This window comes from Zootoca vivipara, chromosome 12 (assembly GCF_963506605.1).
Source record: "Zootoca vivipara chromosome 12, rZooViv1.1, whole genome shotgun sequence".
Taxonomy (NCBI): Eukaryota; Metazoa; Chordata; class Lepidosauria; order Squamata; family Lacertidae; genus Zootoca; species Zootoca vivipara.
The window spans coordinates 5,948,862-5,971,090 of record NC_083287.1 but is presented as its reverse complement, the minus strand read 5'-3'; the positions used below and the strand labels follow the sequence as shown (position 1 = coordinate 5,971,090).

General features: G+C 45.0%; 1 protein-coding gene across 1 annotated transcript; it reads right to left on the bottom strand.

The window, feature by feature from the left end:
• Nucleotides 1–364: 364 nt before the first annotated feature.
• Nucleotides 365–10,669, bottom strand: SFRP4 (secreted frizzled related protein 4). Its single transcript, XM_035129488.1, has 6 exons — nt 10,219–10,669; nt 9,007–9,084; nt 8,837–8,902; nt 6,030–6,228; nt 1,354–1,417; nt 365–553 (listed from the first exon to the last, which is right to left on the bottom strand). The coding sequence occupies exons 1-6, from the start codon at nt 10,667–10,669 to the stop codon at nt 365–367; spliced, it is 1,047 nt and encodes a 348-aa protein (XP_034985379.1).
• Between the last annotated feature and the right edge of the window lie 11,560 nt (nt 10,670–22,229).

Sequence of the window (22,229 nt, the reverse complement as noted above, 5' to 3'; positions counted from 1 at the left end):
ATCAGGATGACCGAGTGATATTCCCCTGGTGGGGCTCAACTATGGAAATGTGAATAATAGTGGCTGCTCCGATGTAAAATGTGCAAAGCCAGCCTTAGCAGCACGTAGGCAAATTTCCACTACACATATTTAAATCACAGGATTCTCTCCAGATGCAAACTGGTAAACTACGACTGGTTGTGCTAAGCATCCCCCGAATCACTTGCTTTTCAACCCACCACATGTTAATGCAAAGCTATATCTGCAGCTTAAAAAAAAAATCCTGTAAAAGTAAATTGTTCAAAGGATGTCTGTTTGAAATGCAACACTGAACATTTATGTCGATGAGTTCAGGAAGCACACCCAAGTCAGCTTCTGGGGAAATTCATATGTTTTTGGGGCTGATTTCTTTCTGGTCGCTTCTGAGCTTGTTGATTTTCTTGGGACTAGTGAGCGCCGGGTTGGTGTTCTTCAGGTTTTGCTTTGGCATCCCGCTGCGGCCGGAGTTTCTAGCGTTCTGGTTTTTATTTGGACCTGCCCGTTGCTTCTGTTCTTGGAGTCGCTGTTCCCATCTCTAGGAAAACGTAAATTAAGAAAGCGGGTTAGGAGGAGTCGGAGTCGCATACGTATATCCTAATTTAGAGGTAGAACTGAAAATTCAGGCTGACTTTCAGAAGGAAAGCCATCCTGTAAACATTGTATTTTTTTTAAATTAAGGCTGGTCTCCATCTAGCATGAGGGGGAAAGGGCCATTCTAGGGACTGAAATGCAGTACACACTTATTTCTTAAAGCTTATCTCTCCACTAGAAGCCAACTTGGCTTTTTTCTCATGTTTTGTGAAGTGCAAGGAAAGAAGGTCTCAGAGGGAATTTCCAGCAAGGCAAACACTGGAAGACCAAAATTCCCTGGAACAGTTTGGAAAAGGGTTTTAACAGGCCTGCCAAGGAAGTGGTCATTGCAATGCAATAATATCCTCCTGAAATCTTGCGGTGAAGGAAAACTACAGGGTTAGGTTCATACCATAGCAACTTGTTTATATACAGACAGGGTTTATGTTAATATGGTTCTTGATGCGGCTTCTTGTATATATGTTCTTAATTGCACCATCCACAACAATCCAGTGATGAAAATGGGTTTTTCCTAAAATCCACATATTTTATTTTATTTTTGATAGTCTAAGCTCACTGAGGAAGATGGACAAAATGTTTTATTGAGACTGTATAACCCCAAAAACCATATACCTCTCCATACCAGCCCACTTTCTGAATGACCGCTGGCCACAATTTTTAAGAGTATAGCTGTTGAAGAGTGCGGCGAGGCAATGCATCCTGTTTTTTGAAGATAAAATATTGAGAAGCCTCAGGTGGTCTTACCTTAAATCGTTTACTTAGCGGATCCTTCCATTTTTCAACTGAGCATCCATCAAGAAGCATTAACCTGAAACATTAATGGTAGAATCAAGATGAGCACAAAAAAATAAATAAATCATTTCCTGGATGTAGAATAAAACCATTTAAAAATGCTGGGCTCGTTTGAGTCAAAATCAAGCACTTCTAAGTTTCGTTTATTTCGGTGGGAAAGATGTGCTTAAGGCTGAAATCCTACACCCTCCTACCTGATTTTTACTCACAATAAATCTATTGACTTTAATGGACCAAATGTAGTTGTTTGCATAGCTGGCTACCACCCAGAAGAATTTATAGTGCAATTCCTTGTCTATCTACTAACCCAGAATGCGGCACTAACCCAGAATGCGGCAGCTAGACTGGTGACTGGGAGCGGCCGCCGAGACCACATAACACCGGTCCTGAAAGACCTACATTGGCTCCCAGTACGTTTCCGAGCACAATTCAAAGTGTTGGTGTTGACCTTTAAAGCCCTAAACGGCCTCGGTCCAGTATACCTGAAGGAGCGTCTCCTCCCCCATCGTTCTGCCCGGACACTGAGGTCCAGCACCAAGGGTCTTCTGGCGGTTCCCTCGCTACGAGAAGCAAGTTACAGGGAACCAGGCAGAGGGCCTTCTCGGTAGTGGCACCCACCCTGTGGAATGCCCTCCCACCAGAGGTCAAAGAGAACAACAATTACCAGACCTTTAGAAGGCATCTCAAGGCAGCCCTGTTTAGGGAAGCTTTTAATGTTTGATTTCTGTATTTAATGTTTTGTTGGAAGCCGCCCAGAGTGGCTGGGGGAACCCGGCCCGATGGGCAGGGTATAAATTATTATTATTATTATTATTATTATTATTAGAAGCAAGTCCCTTTGAGTTCAGTGGGGACTTATTCACATCTAAGCATGTCTAGGTCTGCAGTCATATGCATTCTTAACTTTCCTGGACTTTGCCCACAATATTTGATTTAGTTGCCTTTTATCAATAGTCTCATTAACAAATACAATGTAGACGAAAAGGTGGGGTTGAATAAAAATACTGATGGTTGTCTAAATTAACTGCTACAAGTCTCTTTATTTTCCGATTGATTCCAGAAGAATCTTACTGATTATTTGATATCATTGTGTTTACAGTAACATATAAAATTTAAAATACATTGCTTTGCTGTAAGGATAGGCACCTTCCTTACAAATCTATTCCAGAAATGGCCTGAAGGAAGTTTATTTATTTTACAATTAAGGCCACATTAAGCTCTAGATAAGGCCCAGTCTGGTGCAATGACTTCTTTGGAGATTCATTTTGGACTGGACTCTACCAACAACAGAAGAGTCAGACTTGAAATGAATCTCAAGAATCTAGTCAAAGTATCCAGGTTTCCTGGAGTGTGGTTATGGATGACTTCTCCTTCTATGCAGTAAAAGAGAGTCAGTGCCAAATTTTTGTGTGTGGTGTTAAACAGAGGGCACAACCCACAGGAAATAATCCTACGACACAAGATCTATCTAGGCTTGCAGAGCAACTGTTTAAAAGATGCAAGATATGAATTGCACAGCCTTTGTGCTGGCATATGTGGGTGCTTGTTGTGTCTGTTCATTTTTAGATAAAATGTTTTGTTTTAGAATTATTATTATTATTATTTTCTGCTCTGCAACACATGTGGTAGACCCCCTTTCAACCTGTACTGTATCAGTCTGAGCATTTGTGATGAGTTTTGCTGTTGTGACCCCAGTCAGATGTGAGACTTCTGCATCTTTGAATCCAAGGGTGAGGCCTGAAATACTGTATAATCAGAAAAAGGGGGAAACTGCTAGAAACAAGAATGTGGTGTTTCCTTCAGCACTTTTCCAAGCAAGAGACTGTTACTTCTGACATTTTTAAGAAGCCACTGTAACTCAAACCCTGTTTACATATGGCTAAGTTCAAATGAGAAACACAATGTTTTGTTTTTGCCTTCTTTTTCAGATCCTTTAACAAAGCATATAAAATAAAAACCTCAATGACCTTTAAAAACATCCTTGGCAAACTTGTTCCATGAAAAACAGAATTCTTTCTAATCTTTTCCCATTCCTCAGCTTAATTTTGAAAGCCTTCACACTGATGGGTTGGCATTCTCAAATAACTCAAGATTAGTCAAGAGCAGAGCTTTCCCCCCAGGAAAATAGGTGTCGGGACTCACCATGAAGTTGTTACAGTAAGTGCCACACTTTTTAACAACAACAAAGAGAGGTGCCGGTGCTATTAAGCACCCCCTGAGAAAAAGCACTGGTCATTCCCACCACCATCTCCAGAATCAAAACATGGGAAGTCTACCTTCTCTTGCTTCCTATCCCAGTGTTTTGCAAAGCTAAGCAGGGTCCAGTATGGTTTCAAACTGGATGGAGGACTGAGTATTGAGATTCTTGCATGGCAGGGGGCTGCACTAGCTGACCCTCAGGGTCCCTTCCAAATCTAGAATTCTAGGAAATCATTGATACAATCCCTCCTATGTATAGGAGAGTTCAGATTTGGAATCAAAGAATCACAGAGTTGGAAGGGATCCCGAGGGTCATCTAGTCCAACCCCTTGCAATACAGAAATCTTTTCCCCCAACGCGGGGCTTGAACCCACAGCCCTGAGGTTAAGAGTCTCATGCTCCACTGACTGAGCTATCCCTCCATATTATTACTAATTCTATTTCTATCCCACCCTTCCCTTGAGGAGTTCAGTGCATCATGCAACCCTATTTACTGATAGGATAAAGTGGATTTTAGTCATCGGCTCAAGGACAGCCCTAAAGTAAAGGTAAGGAACCCCTGACAGTTAAGTCCAGTTGCGAACGACTCTGGGGTTGCGGCGCTCATCTCACTTTACTGGCCGAGGGAGCCAACGTTTGTCCGCAGACAGTTTTGCCGGGTCATGTGGCCAACATGACTAAGCCACTTCTGGCAAACCCAGAGCAGTGCATGGAAAATCCATTTACCGTACCTTCCCGCTGTAGCGGTACCTATTTATCTACTTGCACTTTGACGGGCTTTCAAACTGCTAGGTTGGCAGGAGCAGGAACCGAGCAACAGGAGCTCACCCTGTAGCAGGGATTCAAACCATTGACCTTCCAATCGGCAAGCCCTAGGCTCAGTGGTTTTAGATCACAGCGCCACCCGCGTCCCTCCAAGGCCAGCCCTTCCATGAGGCAAAATGAGGCAGCTGCCTCAGGCAGCACATGCTGGAGGGTGACAGTACCAACCCCTAGACCAAACTTGGCCCTCCAGCTGTTTTGAGACTACAACACCCATTATCCCTGGCTAATAGGACCAGTGGTCAGGGATGATGGGAATTGTAGTCCCAAAACCGCCGGAGGGCCAAGTTTGGCCACCACTGCCCTATTTATTCTTTGGTAGTGTTGCATGGCAGCATTACTGCTGCTTATTTGACAAAGGAGGTGGTGGTGGCAGCGGGTGATGTGGCCGGGCTGAGCATGTCGCAGGCAGGACCGCCACCAAACCAAGTCCGCCACTTCAGCCCTGGCACCCAAAGGCTCCTGGGTGCATCTGTGGAGCTGCCCTGCCCTCAGGGGCATTCTTAACGTTTTTCAAGGGATGGGGCAGCTCCATGCACGTCAAAGGGGGTTGTTTGCTGGGTTCGCCAAAAATGGAAATAAAACATTTTAAAGCAGGCATCTTGGCAGCACATTCTTGCCCCCCTGATCCTTGCTTACCTTGAGAGACGTCTATTAAAACTGCCTCAGTGTGTCAGTAATTCAGCCATTCGCTTAGAATTAAAAATCTCCTCTCTAGAAACTATTTTCTGGAGGCGTATTCTATGCTATTGGCTGTCTCTGTGGTACAGGCTTCCGAATCGTTATTTGATTCAATGTCTTTGGCGAGACGAGTTTCCTAGTCCCTGGGCAAAAACGATCCATACTAAAATTGTGTCCTATGGACTGTCCCCTTCAGACTTGTTGAAACTAGACCTTGCCACAGCTAAAAGAACCCTCAAGCAAAAACTAGAGGAGATGGACCTCCAGCAAAATGTCATAATGGGAAGTGGTACCTGTTCACCATCGAACCTCGGCATAGTGCCCTCCCCGCAGATTCCATCTTATTTGACATCCCTATCAGTCGCGGCCCATAGGTTTGCCTTTATTAAGGCAAGATTTAATGTCTTTCCTTCCAATGTTGTGAATAATAGGTTCTCGAAAGGCCAGAGTTCAGTTCTGTGTGCATGTGACAACAGATCCATAGAATCCCTCCATCATATATTATTCTGTTGCCCCTTGCACATGGTCCCTCGGACCAGATTTTTATCCCCCTTAATATCTGAAACTTTGGATAAGACTTCGGAATCCCAGTTAACATATCTGTTACAGGATAATGAGCCAAGTAGATCACTCCTTGTAGCTAGATACCTGATTGCAGTTCTATCCTACAAGAGGAAAAATGGGTTACTTTATGATTATTGATTTTTTGCCCTAATGTTTGATTTATAGTGGTGACCAGATGATCTAAGTGATATTTTTTACCTTGTAATTGTAATTTTATAATATCTATAGGGATAGGATTTTTATGAATGGAATTGATTTCGTTTACTTTTGTTTTGTTTTGTTCTGTTGTACGATGTACATTGTTTTGTGTTGATATCTTGATATGGGCCTATGGCCGTAATAAAGTACTACTACTTGCTTACCTTGAGCGCCACTCGTAACACATAATGAGGACATCTTGGTTTGGCAGAAGAGGGGGACATTGGCAGGAGGAATTTGTATGCAGAGGCATGAGAGAACGGGGAACAGGAGTTGAAGATTTCAGTACGTCTTTCACGTCAACCATTGTGGTTATTTCATTGCAGCCTCCTCTCTCTAAGCTCTTGACTTTAGCATGAATAACTGCAACACAAAAAGCAAAGGTAAACCATACCGTAGTGCCACTTAACTAACAGCCAATACTATATAGGGTTACTCAGAATCCAGTCTCGCTAAGTTCCACTGCAAGCGGCACATTTGCTACAGAGTAAGTCCCACTGAATTGGGAGACTTGTTCCTGATTCAACCGACTTTGGATCTCTCGCTGCAAGCCTGCAAGTACCATCTCTGAAATTATAAAACCTTTTAAAAACATCTCTAAAATATGAATCAGGAAGGGACTTTTTTTTTTTGCTTTAAGCAAAAGTTGATGGAAGTTGAGATGACACTTTATTTAGGCACATAAACACACACACACACACACGTAAAGATGCATTTAGTTTTATTTTCTTGCTTGCTTCTGCCCACAGCTCATTCTACTGATTTCAAATGATTGCACCAGTGAGAAACAATATGGGAGACTGAGGTGCAAATGACTGGTTTTCAGTTCCTAAATGCCCTGCTGTGCCTGGGATATTTGAGGGCTGCCTGCCTGAGTAGGGAAGGATTCCTACCTCCCCTGAGAGCTGAGATGAAGCATTGAAGCCCAATTGTGAATCCTATTACCTAGGGAGACAAGGTTATCGTCAACCAGGAACAGGGCTTTATTGGTGGTGGCTTCTCCTTTGTGGAATGGCCTTTGAAAAGGAGCCTACCAAATCCATTCTCACGGATCTTTTAGAAGGTCAGTTTAAACTTTAAACTTTTATCTGGCCTTCTGTGCTCCATCCTGTCTCATGCTTGCCGTGCATTTATGGGAGGCATTGTACCAGGGTATGGAGATCCATGTTCATTCAAATGAATGAATGAATGTCTACCTTTGAGACATACATTTTGATGCATGCTTGGATAAACACCAGACCTACGGCTACCATTCCTGATCCAATAAGTGGGACATGTGATGAAGCCTGCTTACTCTTTGGAATAATCAAATCAGAACATTGTAGATTTGGAAGGGACCTTGAGGGTCATCTAGTCCAACCCCCTGAAATACAGGAATATTTTGCTCACCATAGGGCTTGAACCCATGACCCTGAGATTAAGCTATCTGGGGCTCTTGCAGCTCTCCTTCACTGCATCAGGTAGCTGATGCTATTCAGAATTGCTGATAACCACATTGGCAACCAACGGTGCAATCCTATACAGACCTTCCCAATAGTAGGTCTCATTGAATTCAGTGGGCTTATTTTGAGTAGGCATGCATAGGATTGCTCTTAATTGCTGAAAAGTGAGAAAATTTTGATCCCGGTCTTGTTAATCCAGTCTTTGCAATACCTCCTTTCTCATCCCATTCCTGTCCCTTCTCCTGTGCTTCCACAAAGAGTGTAAACACGAAGGCAGGCAATCTTTTATTTTCCCACGGAACCTTGTATTCTGGATATTGTCAAAAACAACAATGGCTTCAAAATCTGGATATTAGCACTAATTTTGCATTGAAACACATTCCATTTATCAGTACGAACACGTTTCACATGATCAATTCATAAGAGATTTCTAGCGAAACTTAAGATTTATCCAGTGTATTTGTCCTGTGTATGGATTCATTTATTTTTACCCTCCCTAAAATAATGCCCTGCTAACTTAATCATCTGAATTTATAAAGCTGGTCTTTGGCATTTTAACACAGGGGGTGCTTTTATCCTGCTATTGATTTCAGCAGAACTCAGCTGAGTTTTCATCTATGCAAGATCATATCTGGACATAAGATGTATGATTGTGTGTGTGTGTGTGTGTGTGTGTGTGAGAGAGAGAGAGAGAGAGAGAGAGAGGAAGGGAGGGAGTGGATTCTGCAGTCATTTACAACTTCCTTGAGAGTAAGCTCCAATGAATACTTTTTGCCCACAATTCTATGCATATTTTTTTTAGAAAGCTAATGTTTACTAAACATAGTTACTATTGAGTTTTTATTCCCTTCAAGGTGGCGGGACTTACACCTTGAATCTGTGCGTGTTTACTCAGAAGTAAATACCATTGAATTCAATGGGGCATACTCCCAACCACTGAGTTTTCCAGTACATATTTAACATGGAGCTGTAAAATGCATGGATTTCACTGGCACCTAGCTTTTTCAGGAATGCACCCAAAATAACATTTCTCTTAGGTATTAAATCAGAAGTATTACTATTATTTGAGAAACACAGTGCCTTCTCCAGTTGCTGTTTTTAAAGCAACACTTTTGTGTCTTGTCCAACCGAGACCCCAAAGTCGGTTTCGTCGCAATCCCAAGTGATTTGGATCTAAGAAATAAGTTCTTTCGTTCTCTCTCTCCTTTCTTTCCCTTTAAGAAGAAATAACATGCATTTCAGTAAATCTCAGTGTCTTCAAAAACCACTGAAGGCTGGTTCTGATGTGGGAGAAAACCCAAAGTTCTGGAGGAAAGAAGCAACAATAAAATCGCTGCCACGGTTCGTTTGAATCGTGTCTTTTATGTGTATATTTTCTCTGGACTCGAATAATTAAAGGGATCAGATCAGGCAAAAAAAAAGGGGGGGGGAATCCCGATGATACGAAACCAGCCACGAGATGGGAGAGAGCATAACTTAGCATTTTTTTCACTTTTTAAATAGAAATAAAGTGTTGCCGACTGACTCACCGTAAGAGTAGTTTTTGGTCAAGTACGTCGCCAGAGTGGGCTTGACCTTCTTGCACTTGCAGCGCTCTGCATTAAAAGCAAAACAGAAATTTATATACCATATATAATGGAAATACACATACAGTATTCGGCGATCGCGTCCGGTCTTAGAAAGAGGCGCTCACCGTGGCTTGAGGTCTTGCACTCGGGAAACAGAGGCTTTTCGTGGACCATTACGTCGTCAGATAAATCGATCCACTTCACGTCCTCTTCAGGAGGGAACACACAAAATGGAAATGTAAACAACAACAACAACACAGTAAAAAAACCCCGGTAGCAATTAGAAATTTGATGGGGGGGGGGGGAAGGAGAGGGATTTTCCTTTCATTTTTAGAAAATATATCCTCATCTGGGAAAGATGGTCTGACAACTTCTCAAACCCCGGAAGAGCGCGCACGTCCTGGAGCCCCGTTGGCAAGGTGAACCCCAGCCATAGCTGCCAAGTTATCCCTTTTTTAAAGGGATTTTCCCTTATGCTGAATAGGCTTCCTCGCGAGAAAAGGGAAAACTTGGCAGCTATGACCCCAGCGCAGTTACTCCCAAGTCAGCCCCTTCGCTTTCCATGGGATTTACCCTCCGACCAAATGTGCTCAGCCCCCGGGTCGCACTGCGCAGAGCCAACTCGCTTGAAGGCTTTCCCTGGGGAAAAAATCCCTCCGAAACTGTTTTTAATAGATCTTTTATATATAGCTACATGTATAGTTTTAATTCTATTAGTTTGATTGTTTGTTTCTAGCTGCACTTTTTAGCTGTTCTTATTTCACCTGTAAGCCGCCTTGAGTCTCTGTCGCGAGAAAAGGCGGGACATAAATAAATACTATTAATAATACGTAATGGCGCACACCTGTTGCCCTCGTTTCCGAGGGAGACGGAACTTGCGTCCAGGTGGGAGCCCTTTAGCAAGGCGTCCAGACCTCGAGGGGAGATCTGACCTGCCTCGTTTCCTCCTCTGCGGGGAGGCTTGCTTCCGAGGAAAGCTACCCAGGATCAGGCCGCCAAGGGGAAAGGCAAGTCCCGCCGATTCGCGGGGGCATCTTTCTTCGGCAACGAGGTTGGTTGGGGTGCGCCAGCCTCATTTGGGAGCCTGCCTGCGGGTCTCACAGACCTAAGTGCCATCGAACTTACTCCCAGGTAAAGATATATATGCTCATAGAATGGTAGAGCGGGATGGGACCCCCGAGGCTTATCTAGACCACCCCCCGCCCTGCAGAAATCTCGACGGAAGCATCCCTGACGGACGGCCATCCAGCCTCTGCCTCAGAAACTCCAATGGACTCGTCCTTGTCCGGGCCCCCCCTTGCCCTCCTGTCCGCCCCGTCCCGTGTCACCTCTTTTCTCCTCACCTTCGGGCAGATCCGTGACGATGGCCTCGGGGGCGATGCAGACCCCTCGGTCGTAGACGGGCAGGTCTTGGCAGGCCAGGGCTTCGGGCCAGCTGTGGTTGTACCTCTTCATGAGGGGCTCGCAGCCGTCTCGGGCGCGCTGGCACAGCGCCTTGCAGGGCTTGATGGGGTCGTGCAGGAACTCGACGGCGCAGATGGGCGCGTACATGGCGCACAGGAAGAAGCTGAGCACCGGGCTGCAGCCGGCGGCCACCAGCTCGTGGTACTGCTCGATGGCAAGCACGGCGTTCTCCTGGGTGCTGTGGTGCAGGTGGTTGGGCATTCGGGTCATGTTCCAGGGCATGTGGCGGCACATGGGGATGCGCACCGGCTCGCAGAGAGAGCCGGGCAGCCCCGACGTGGCGCGCCCCAGCCACAGCCCGAGCCACGCCAAGAGGGCCACCGTCGCCATGGCCGGAGAGCTTCGCGGAGGGCGCGCCGTCGGTTTTCCTCTGGAGAGGCGGCGAGAGAGAGCCAAGTGCGAGCCCTGCCTTTGCTCTGCGCGCAGCTCGGAGCCAGGAGGTTGCAGGCAGAAGCGGACTTGGCGGGACCCTCTTTATAAGCGGTGCCGCCGATGACGCGCGAACGGGGTCGCTCGCTCGGGGCCGTCCGTCGGGCCGGGGGGGAGATGGGGGCGCGCGGGTGTGCGCGCTCTTCTCCCCAGGCACGCACGTTGACATCACTTTCCTCGGCTCACTTTAATCCCGGAGCGACATCATCGCCGGCTCCGCGTTTCTCCCTGGGCGTCTCCAAGCGGCTATTTGTTTTCACCCAGCGAGAGGTTTGATGCGCGCAATAAATCCTGGAAAGAGATTTGGGGAAAGGTGGGTGGCAGCAGGAAAGGGAGGAGGCGAGCTGGCTCTCTCCCTCTGCGCCGCAGCCACAAATTCAGACGAAGGAGTCGTCGGGGAGCCCGGCAAGAAGCCTCGCTGGTGCTGCTGCACCACACAATCATAGAATTGTACAGTTGGAAGGGACCAGGAGGGCCATCTCGTCCAACCCCCTGCAATGCAGGAACCTTTTTTCTTGAACCCACAACACTGAGATTAAATCTCATGTTCCACTGACTGAGCTATCCAGCCACAGCAAGTATATAGGGGAATGTACATACATTTAGAGATAGATATACCCCTAAGTATTCCTGCACTAATTATACACCATTGGGCACATTAGGTTGCCATATGTCCTCTTTTTCTGGACACACCCTCTTTTTCATGAGTAGAGTCATAATAGCAATCCATAGTTAAAAGTAGAAGTCGGGAAAATTGTCCTCTTTTTTGCTCTTCAAAATATGAGTTTGACCAAACTGCGGGAGGCAGTGCAAGACAGGAGTGCCTGGCGTGCTCTGGTCCATGGGGTCACGAAGAGTCGGACACCACTAAACGACTAAACAACAACAACAAAGCGCTTCAGCTGGATAATTCCTCATTTGAAATAGGATAGGGTGGAAGCGTTAACTGGCAGATGGGAAGCATATTTTGATACACCAATTACTACACATGCTACAAGACGTCTCTTCAGCTTTGTGGAAGGCAGGAAGTCTCCTCAATTTGTTCAAACCCACCACATTAAATAAAGGCAGTACACCACATACTTTGGGAGATATAGGCCCTATGGACAATTTGAAAATTAAATCACAGGATCTAGAGGGTATTAATCTGAGAGTTCCTAAAGAACTCAAATGTGAAATTGCTACTCTTCTAACAAAACTATGCAACTTGCCCTAAGATCATCATCCAGACTTGAGGACACTTTCTAAAAAGAGGAAAGATCTGGGAAATTTCAGACTACAGTAGTTAGTTTAATATCTGTTTTAGGAAAACTGGCTGAAAGTATATTTAAAGCTAGAATTCCAAACACACAGAAGAACAAGCCTTGCTGAAGGATCAGCATGCCTTTCACAAGGGTAAATCTTGTCTAACTAATCTTTTAGAGTTCTCTGAATGTGTCAACAAGCATATAGATGGGGGTCATACATTGGGTATTATGTACTTAGACTTCCAGAAAACTTTTAAGGAAGTCCTCTACTAAAGTTGCCTAATAAGCTTGGCTGGTCCTCTTATAGGGATGAGCAAAGGGTTAAAGAACAGGAAGCAGAGTAGGAATAAATGCACAATTCTCATGCAGAGATATCAAAGAGTTGTGTTGGGACCAGTACTTTTCAACTTGTTTATAAATGATATGAGTTGTGTGGCTAAGTTTGCTGATGACACCAAATTGTTCAGAGTGGCAAGAACAAAAAAATATCTCTCCAAACACCTGGGACCATCCAATAAAGCTGAATGTTGGAAGAATCAGGGCAAAAGGAAGAATGTCATGCAGCACGTGAATACTTGTGTCCTGTTATGGACTTCTGATAGACATCCAGCAGAACTCTTCTCAAGTTATGATATGAGTGAACAGGGATTAACAGTCAACTATATCAGAAGGTCGGCGGTTCGAATCCCTGTAACGGGGTGAGCTCCCGTTGCTTGGTCCCAGCTCCTGCCAACCTAGCAGTTCGAAAGCACGTCAAAATGCAAGTAGATAAATAGGAACCGCTATAGCGGGAAGGTAAACAGTGTTTCCATGTGCTGCTCTGGTTTGCCAGAAGCGGCTTTGTCATGCTGGCCACATGACCTGGAAGCTATACACCGGCTCCCTCGGCCAATAATGTGAGATGAGCGTGCAACCCCAGAGTCGGTCACGACTGGACCTAATGGCCAGGGGTCCCTTTACCTTTTATATAGCATGTTAAGGCAGCAGCCACCACCGTTTCAAAACCCATCATCTTAGCGAGTTTCTCCTCTTCAGGGTTCCAATTCTGATACTTGAGATCCTTAAACAGAGGATTGCAGTGAATGAACCTTGAGCTTTCTACATGCAAAACATGCGCTGAGTTATACACTTTCATTTGCTAACTTACCTCCTCGGTATGCAAGGAGAGGGATGTTGCACCAGCAGTGAGCAAAATCTCATAGTAAAATCTGTTCCTTTTTTTTGATCTTTTGGAGACATGAGCCTGAAAAGCACCAGTGCACCGACAAAAGACAACTTCTCACAGATATGGAGATGGTACGGTTATTATAGTGGTCCACAGTACATGTATTCATTTTTTCCTGTCTCACTGTGATCATTAGTCAAACCAGTTCTGCATATTTTCCACCTAAGCAAAGTCTAAGCTGCAGTTCATTGTTATGACTGTCCATAAGATATACATGTGCGTATGGCTGTTCCTCCCAACTACTAACTGGACAATGTGGGTGATTTTAGTGATGAGGACCACACTCCATCCCCCCTGGACCTGGAAAGTCTTGGTCTGATTCAAGAGGTCAGTTCTTGTGTTCTTAATAGGTATGAGCACCAGAGCTGACCTTATATGAATTAGACCAAGATCCACTTAGTCCAGAATTTGTTTCCCAACTGTGTTTCCCAACCTTGGGGCATGTCACAAGTCCATTCAAATGTTTTTAAAAACAAACAAACAACATTTAAAACATCAATGAGCACAACTCCTCAACTGTCTGGCAAATGTAGTCCATTAAAAATATACAATCAAGCCCAGACTCCATTTTTGACGAGATAAAGGTTTTCACCAACATTGGTAACACCAGTCTAACCTCGGGGAGAGACAGTATTCCACAGGCTGGGTACTACTGCCAAGAATACCTTGACAAGTTTGGGTAAGCTCTTGGCAATGATGAAACCAAAATGGGTGCACCAGAGGATCTCACTTATCATATGGGACAATATGCTGCCACTCACATGGAAGTTTCCGGCCAGCTGTCATGACTAATAGCTGCTGGCAAGCCTCTGTTCCATGAATTTGCCTCCTTTTGTAAGCCACCTAACTTAGTGGACATCCATCGCTGCTTCTTGTCACGCTGAATTTTATTGATTGATTGATTTGTTAAATTTATATCTCACCTCTCCTCCCAAAGGAGCCCAGGGTGGCAATCAAGAATTGATAGAACAATAAAAACATATTTAAAACACATTAGAAGCAATTCCAATGGAGATTCAGACTGGGAAAGGTCTCAATACGTTTGTTGAAGAGGAAGGTCTTCAGTATGTGCTGAAAAGACTAAAGAGGCACTTGTCCAATATTCAAGGCTCAATTCCTACATGGGGTTGGACAGACCTCCTGATAAGGTGGCATCTGTAGGAAGCCCTCACCTGCAAAGTGCAGTGATTTATTAGGTATATAAGGAGTCTTTCATCTTTCAGGCATCCTGGTCCCAAGCTGTGTTGGGCTTTATACACCAAAACCAGCACCTTGAACCTAGCACACTAGCTAGTTGGCAGCCAGTGCAATTCTTTGAACCAGAGGGTAGTTGAGCCATTGCATACTGCATTATTTGCAGCTTCTAGACCAGTGATGGCAAACCTATGACACGCGTGTCAGATGTGACACGCAGAGCCCTCACTGCTGGCACGCGCTTCGCTGTTGTTGTTGTTGTTGTCCGCCCTCCCCTTGTTGTTGTTGTTCTTGGTAGCCAGAGATTGTGTTCAGCGATTGATCTGTTTTTTAATTTGCTGAGTCAGTGGATGTTTCTGATTGGGTGCAACAGGTTCGTTTTTTAACCCTTTCTGTGCTGGTTTTTTTGGCGCTTTGGCAGACTACGTCAGTGCTGCGTGTTAGTTCCAGCGAATGTATTATTCGTCATTTATTTCTGTTCTCTTTCCCCCCCCCCAAAGCGCAGCAGCTTTGGGGCACCCCCCCAAAAAGCAAAGCAACTTTTGCGCCCCCCAAAAGCTCTAAAACTTTGGTCAGCAGCTCCTCCAAAAAAGCTCAACAACTCTGGGCACTTTGTGATTGGTTTGGCTTGGTTAAATAATTAGTTTTTGGTTTATTAAATACAGTTATATATTACAATTATACATTTTTGTTATTTAAACTATAAATATTGTGAAATTATGTTTTTTTTCTCAAAGTGACACACATAACCAAGTTATGCTCGTTTTTTGGGCGAATTTTGACACACCAAGCTCAAAAGGTTGCCCATCACTCTTCTAGGCCAACATCAAGGGCAGCCCCACACAGAGTGCATTGCAGTACTCCAGTTCGGAGGTCATCAGGTAATTGGCCAATTATCCAGGCTCGGGACCACCCACCAACAGCACCTTTATCTTGCAAGGATTCAGATTCAGTTTCTTGGCCCTTATCCAGCCCACCGTTGAGACCAGACACTGGTTAAGGGTATGCACAGCTTCTCTTGATTCATATGTTACAGACAAGTAGAGAATGGGTATCACCAGCATTCTGACGACACCTTGCCCTCAAATATCATAATGACTCCTCTCAGAGGCTTCATATAGATATTAAACAGCATTGGGAGCTAGATGGCACCCTGCAGCACCACACAACACAACTGCCAAGGGGCTGAAAGACAACTACCCAATGCTATTCACTGAAACCAACCCTGGAGGCGGGATTGGAACCACTGTAAAACAGTGCTTCCAATACCTAACCCACCAAGTCATCTCAGAAGGATACCATGGTGAATGGTATCAAAAGTCAAATAAGAATGACAGGGTGACACTCTCATTGTCGCTCCCCCAATAATGTTCATCCCTCAGGGTAAGCAAGTCCAATTTAGTCCCATGACAAGACCCAGGCCCAGGCCCAGGTTGAAAGGGTCAGAATAATCCTCCTTCTGGAGCAAAAATCAACTTGTACCCTACTCTGTGTACAGAGGCCATGAAATCCTAGAATCCTAGAGTTGGAAGAGACCACAAGGGCCATCCAGTCCAACCCCCTGCCAAGCAGGAAACACCATCAAAGCATTCCTGACATATGGCTGTCAAGCCTCTGCTTAAAGACATCCAAAGAAGGAGACTCCACCACATTCGTTGGCAGCAAATTCCACTGTCGAACAGCTCTTACTGTCAGGAAGTTCTTCCTAATGTTTAGGTGGAATCTTCTTTCTTGTAGCTTGTATCCATTGCTTTGTGTCCGCTTCTCTGCAGCAGCAGAAAACAACCTTTCACCCTCATCCTTTTATATATTTGAACATGGCTATCATATCACCCCTTAACCTTCTCTTCTCCAGGCTACACATACCCAGCTCCCTAAGCCGTTCCTCATAAGGCATCGTTTCCAGGCCTTTGACCATTTTGGTTGCCCTCCTCTGGACACGTTCCAGCTTGTCAGTCTCCTTCTTGAACTGTGGTGCCCAGAACTGGACACAGTACTCCAGGTGAGGTCTGACCAGAGCGCAGAACAATAGAGCCAGAACAATAGAGGCAGCCTCAGCATGGATGTTGAAATCACCCAGGAATATTGTTCTGGGTTCCTCCAACACCACCTCCACTGCATTGGTCAGAGAAGGTGCAGGATGGACAGCACACCAGCAGCAGTCCTAGTCTCCTTTCTCCTGGGCCCAATATCAGGCCCAGGATGTGCCCTCAAAGCCAGCTCCAAGACAGAAAAATTCCTTGATGATAGAAATCCTGGGGACCATGTCAACTCCTCCCTCCATCCCTCCAGCCTGTGCTGATGCTACACCAAGTATCCAGGTGGGCACAGCTGGGTCTGATCATTTTGTCCATGCTCACCCACACAGGTCTCAGTAATACACACAAGACTGGCACTAAATAATAGATAACAATGGTGTTACCTTACAGGTAACCAGGAACCTGTCCATGGGAGGAATGGGAATGAAGAACAAGACAAAAATAGCCTCCTCCTCTTCCACAGTAACCTATCGCTTCCCATCGCTGTATCTTCCTCTGCTCATGATTACAGAAACTGGGGTGACATCACACATGTCTCTTCTTATCCAAACTCATCCCAAACACATTATGAAAACAACACCAACAAAATCTACCGCAACCAATCTGGGGCAATCAGAATAAGACCCACTATTTGACTATTGATTCAAAAACCCCAAATGTATTTTATATCATTGACTTTTTATTTCTATTCTTTGTATATTGTATTGTTGTTTTATTGCTATGGCCGATAGCTGACGCAAATAAAGATTCATTCATTCTCATTCTCTCATTCCACAGCCAAACATTTTGAGAAAGAATTTGGAACAGTGTTACTAAACATTGGGTGCTCTTAAGCAGAGGTTGGATGGCCATCTGCCATGCATGCTTTAGCTGAGATTTCTGCATTGCAGAGGGTTGGACCAGATCCCTTCCAACTATACAATTCTGTGGTTCTATGAAAGTCTACAGAACCCACTAAGTCACAATCACTTCTCCCCACCATCTCACACCCAAGGAGGGGCAGCCTTCTGCCAGAAACAGACTCTTACTCTGAAGGCACCTGCAGACTTTCTCTGGACCCTGGGTCAGGCAAGGAGTCCCCAATCCTTGCAGAACAGTTATCAGGGACCTCGGCAGAGCACCCATAAGTTCACAATAGTGTTCTATGAAGAAGTATCCTTTATTAATACAGATCTTTAGAAAAGAAAGAAAGAAAAAAGTAGTGCTCCTGAGAGTAGCACTTGGGGAAAGGAAAAACTGGCCCTCCACAACACAAGCACTGCTGGACTAGAAGGGTGTACTAGTTGCTGTAGGCACCTATTGGATAATACCAGTGCCGTCACTAGTGATGTAGAACACAATTATTTTGGCCATGTCACATTTGATTTTTATTTATTTACATTATTCAGTATGGTGAGATATAGATGCTTATCAAATAGTCCGGATTCATATTCCTATTGTCCGTAAAACACAGAACAAGGCTATATCCATAGCAACAATCGCCTTCCATTTCAAGCGTGTGCTCATATTTTCTGAAACCCATTTTAATTTTGTGAACCAGGCCAGCCTTTGACTTCCTCGGGCACAATCCCCTGAACATGATCTTGACCAAATACAGTGGTACCTCTACTTAGGAATAACTCTACTTATGAATGTTTCTACTTACGAATGGAGCTCCGTCCGCCATCTTGGATGCAGTTTAGATTTTTTCTACTTACGAATTTTTAGATAGGGTTGCTTCTACTTACGAATTTTTTCTCCCAATGCATTCCTATGGGATTCGACTTACAAATTTTTCCTACTTACGAATGTGCATTCGGAACGCATTAAATTCGTAAGTAGAGGTACCACTGTAGCCTATCCCTGCCTACGTGTCCCATCTAGGGAATGAGCTAAATGACATCTCCAAGATGTTGTTTTCCTTCCTCATTATCATTCTAAGGCCCCAGGTATTGTGGTCATGTGGATACATATGAATGGCTTTCAGACATGATGGCTATACCACCTACACGATCAGAGGTGATGTGCTTCTGAATGCTGGTTGCTAGCAAATACTAGTGTAGAGTCTTGTTGTGTTCATGTTCCACTTTCAGGTTTCACATAAGCATCTGGTTAGCCACTCCGGGAATGGGATGCAGGTTTAGACGGGCCTTTGGCCCTGACCCAACAGAGCCATACCTGCCAAGTTCCGGCCTGAGAAATAAGGGACTGGACCGGAAGTAGCAGACCGGAAGTAGCGCTGCCGCCAAGGGCGTACCCACCATTCGGCAAGTTAGGGCAGCTGCCCTACTCTAGAAGCAGGGCTGGTGGGCAGAGGCGGAGCACAGCCCGGCGGAGCGCGAGTTCGCCATTCCCGCCGCACCGCGCCGCACCCTCCCTCCAGCTCCCCGGCGCGCCCTCAGGCAAGGCCAAGCGCGGCGGGGAACCAGGGAGCGCGGCGCGGCGGGCGGGAACGCTGAACTCGCGCTCCGCTGGGCTGGGCTCCGCCTCCGCCCACCAGCCCTGCTTCTAGGGAGGGGCACAGCCCGGCGGAGCGCGAGTTCGCTGTTCCCGCCCACTTTGTGGCCCCTCCCCTTCCGTGCCTTGGCCCCTCCCCTTGCCCCCCCTAGTTTTGATCCTGGGTACGCCCATGGCTGCCGCCATTTTGGAACTGAGCGGAGCATGCTCAGAAGTGACTTTTGATGCTGCTCTGCCCTTTTCCAAAATGGCCGCCGCGCCAGAAGTCGCGCTGCAGCCATTTTGGAACTGGGCAGAGCAGCATCAAAAGTCGCTTCTGAGCATGCTCCGCCCAGTTCCAAAATGGCCGCCGCGCCCAAATAAACCAGGAAAAAACAAAAAAATCCGTTTTTTCGGCTGGGAACAGCTGGAAAAACGGGGGTTTCCCGGAGAATACGGGAGACTTGGCAGCTATGAACAGAGCTCTTTTTATGTTATGTGATGGATTCTGAAAAACATACCGTACTTACATTGCCTCTACTCTCCACTCCCACTATGGAGTTTTCCAGTTAAATCACTGAAAAGCTTTCTGTGACACCACAGTCAGTAAGGTTAACACCTCGAAACATCTCCATGCCTTCAGAACGGCACCACGTGTAAAATGACACTTGTGATGGGGAAACCAAACTCAAAACACTGCTACATGGAGCAGAAAGAGAATTTGCTGCTCATGTCTTCTTTTTTAATCTTTAGCTGAAATAATGGTGATTCTTTTTTATTGCAACAATTACGTAGCTGCATAGTTGCAGAACTATCTGGACACATTATACACTTTCAATTAAAGTTAAATGCACCCATTATAGGAAAGCCGGGCAATGAAATATAGGTCAACAAGTACGATGCATGTACAAACCTTATTTATGAACCCAGAGCCTACTTAGGGTTTTTATTTGTTTGCAGTTAAATCTCAGTGAAATAAGCTGGACTGAGACCCTTGTAAATGAGTTTTAGTCAAGATGTTATATTCACATGTGACCCTTTAGATATTGCTGGACTCGAACACCCATCATTTGCTGTCACTCGGTATGCTCGCTGAGGCTGATGGGAGTTGAAGTCCAACCACACACCTGGGGACTACAGGTAACTCCATTGCTGCACTAGTACTTCCCATATGTCATTGTACTGTCAAGTACTATGAGTACAAAGTACTAGCTGTAGTAAGAATAGTATTGTATGGGTTAACAATGGCAGGATGCCCCTTAACATTTTGTGAATTCCCACATTAATGATGTAAACATCATCTGTACTTTCTTCTGACCTCACTATTTAATATTCCCCACCTCCCTCAATTTGTTTATATACAGTCAAACCTCGGGTTAAGTACGCATCAGGTTGAGTACTTTCTCGTTAAGTACCACCACGTGCGCATGCGCAGAAGCGATCTGCGGGCTTTGCGCATGCGCAGAAGCACTCTACCGGCGCTTCACACTCACACACTATCGCCGCTCGGGTTAAGTACTTTTCAGGGTGCGAATGGCACCCCGGGACCAATTGAAGTACTTAACCCGAGGTACCACTGTAAATGTTAATTTTGTTCATCTATAATACTGTCTTATTTATTTTATAGTACAGTACATTGATTATTGCCTTCATTTTATGGCTCAATGGTCTCGTTAGACAGTAAAATTCGTGTTAGAGTGCTGTTTTAGGGGGAGTTTTTCATCGTCTGGAACGGATTAATCCACTTTCCATTACTTTCAATGGCAAAGTTCATTTCAGGTTAAGTACGCTTCAGGTTAAGTTGTTGTTGTTTAGTCGTGTCCGACTCTTCATGACCCCATGGACCATAGCACGCCAGGCACTCCTGTCTTGCACTGCCTCCCGCAGTTTGGTCAAACTCATGTTCGTAGCTTCGAGAACACTGTCCAACCATCTCGTCCTCTGTCGTCCCCTTCTCCTTGTGCCCTCCATCTTTCCCAACTTCAGGGACTTTTCCAGGGAGTCTTCTCTTCTCATGAGGTGGCCAAAGTATTGGAGCCTCAGCTTCACAATCTGTCCTTCCAGGGAGCACTCAGGGCTGATTTCCTTAAGAATGGAGAGGTTTGATCAGGTTAAGTACGGACTTCTGGAACCAATTAAGTACTTAACCTGAGGTACCACGGTAGCTGCAACTTAGGATAACACTTCATGCATCTGATGAAGCACACTCTGGTCCAGGAAAGGCTATGCCATAAAAAATGTGTTGGTCTGTAAGGTGCCACAAGACTTGGTTATGTTGGCTACAACAGGCTACACCAAGCCCTCTGGAGTATTCGTAGACTAGAGTGGGTCCCAAACAGAGAGCATAGAAAACTGTTGTATATCATGGGTCCACCTAGCTATGGATTACCTATAGCAGTGGTTCTCAAAGGGTGTGACATGCCACACTGGATGCACAACCAAAAACTGTATTCACGCCATTCTTCAAGAGTGGCTATTATTCTACAATTCTCAAGACATATTGCTGAGAACAAGGATTTTCAATACTGGCAAATATGAGAGATCAGAAAAGAGAGAGACTTCTTTGCGCTGATGAGACGAGTTTCTTTGTCTCAAATTAGTTAGTACACATACTTAAGGTGCATATGTAAGAGACTTGTTTATCATCATATATTGAGAAAGATACATGTTCTTATGTAGCTGCCTTGTTTTATACTTTCTGGATGTCCTATGGCCATATTATAAAGTAGTTGTGTCCTGTGTTATAAATCAAGCACTGCTAGGAGTTGCTTCTTTTTGTTTTCCAATGTGTTTCTTGGAATAAAAAAAAACGGGGGAGCAAATTTTTATTCTCAAAGTATGGCCCCAAGAAAGAGGTTTGGGAACCATGGGTCTATAGTGGCAGAAAGTGGCTTTCCAGAGTTTCAGACAGTGGGCATTCTCAGCCCTACCTGCACGTGCTGGGCACTGAAACAGGGACCTTCTGTACGCAAAGCAGACACACTATTCTACTGAACAAGAACCCTTCCCTCTAAAAAGATAAGCATGAACTCTATTTATTCGGAAGGAAGTCCTAGGGGCTTTACTGCCAGAAAAAAATATTGTTCAGTGGCAAAATTGAGTATGGTTCCAGGACAAGATTGTTTGGTGAACAGCCACGACCCAGTTCCAACATGTATGTCATTTGAAATGGGTTTGTGGGAATGTCATCCAAGAATGCTTGTTATTGGTGCGTTTTTGTTCTAGTTTTTATTGTCTATTTTGCGTTCTCATTTTGTATTTTTATATTGTGAACCGCTCTGTGATCTTCAAATGAAGGGCCACATACAAATTTAAGAAATAACAACATTTGGGTTTAGTTC

What these genes read in the sequence shown, in the direction of transcription:
- SFRP4 (XM_035129488.1), bottom strand. Translation starts at nt 10,669, where the DNA reads ATGGCGACGGTGGCCCTCTTGGCGTGGCTCGGGCTGTGGCTGGGGCGC. An exon ending in CGTCACGGATCTGCCCGAAG is followed by an intron (nt 9,085 to 10,218) that starts GTGAGGAGAAAA and finishes TCCCTCCTGAAG; the next exon opens with AGGACGTGAAGTGGATCGAT. An exon ending in TCCCGAGTGCAAGACCTCAA is followed by an intron (nt 8,903 to 9,006) that starts GCCACGGTGAGC and finishes CTTTTAATGCAG; the next exon opens with AGCGCTGCAAGTGCAAGAAG.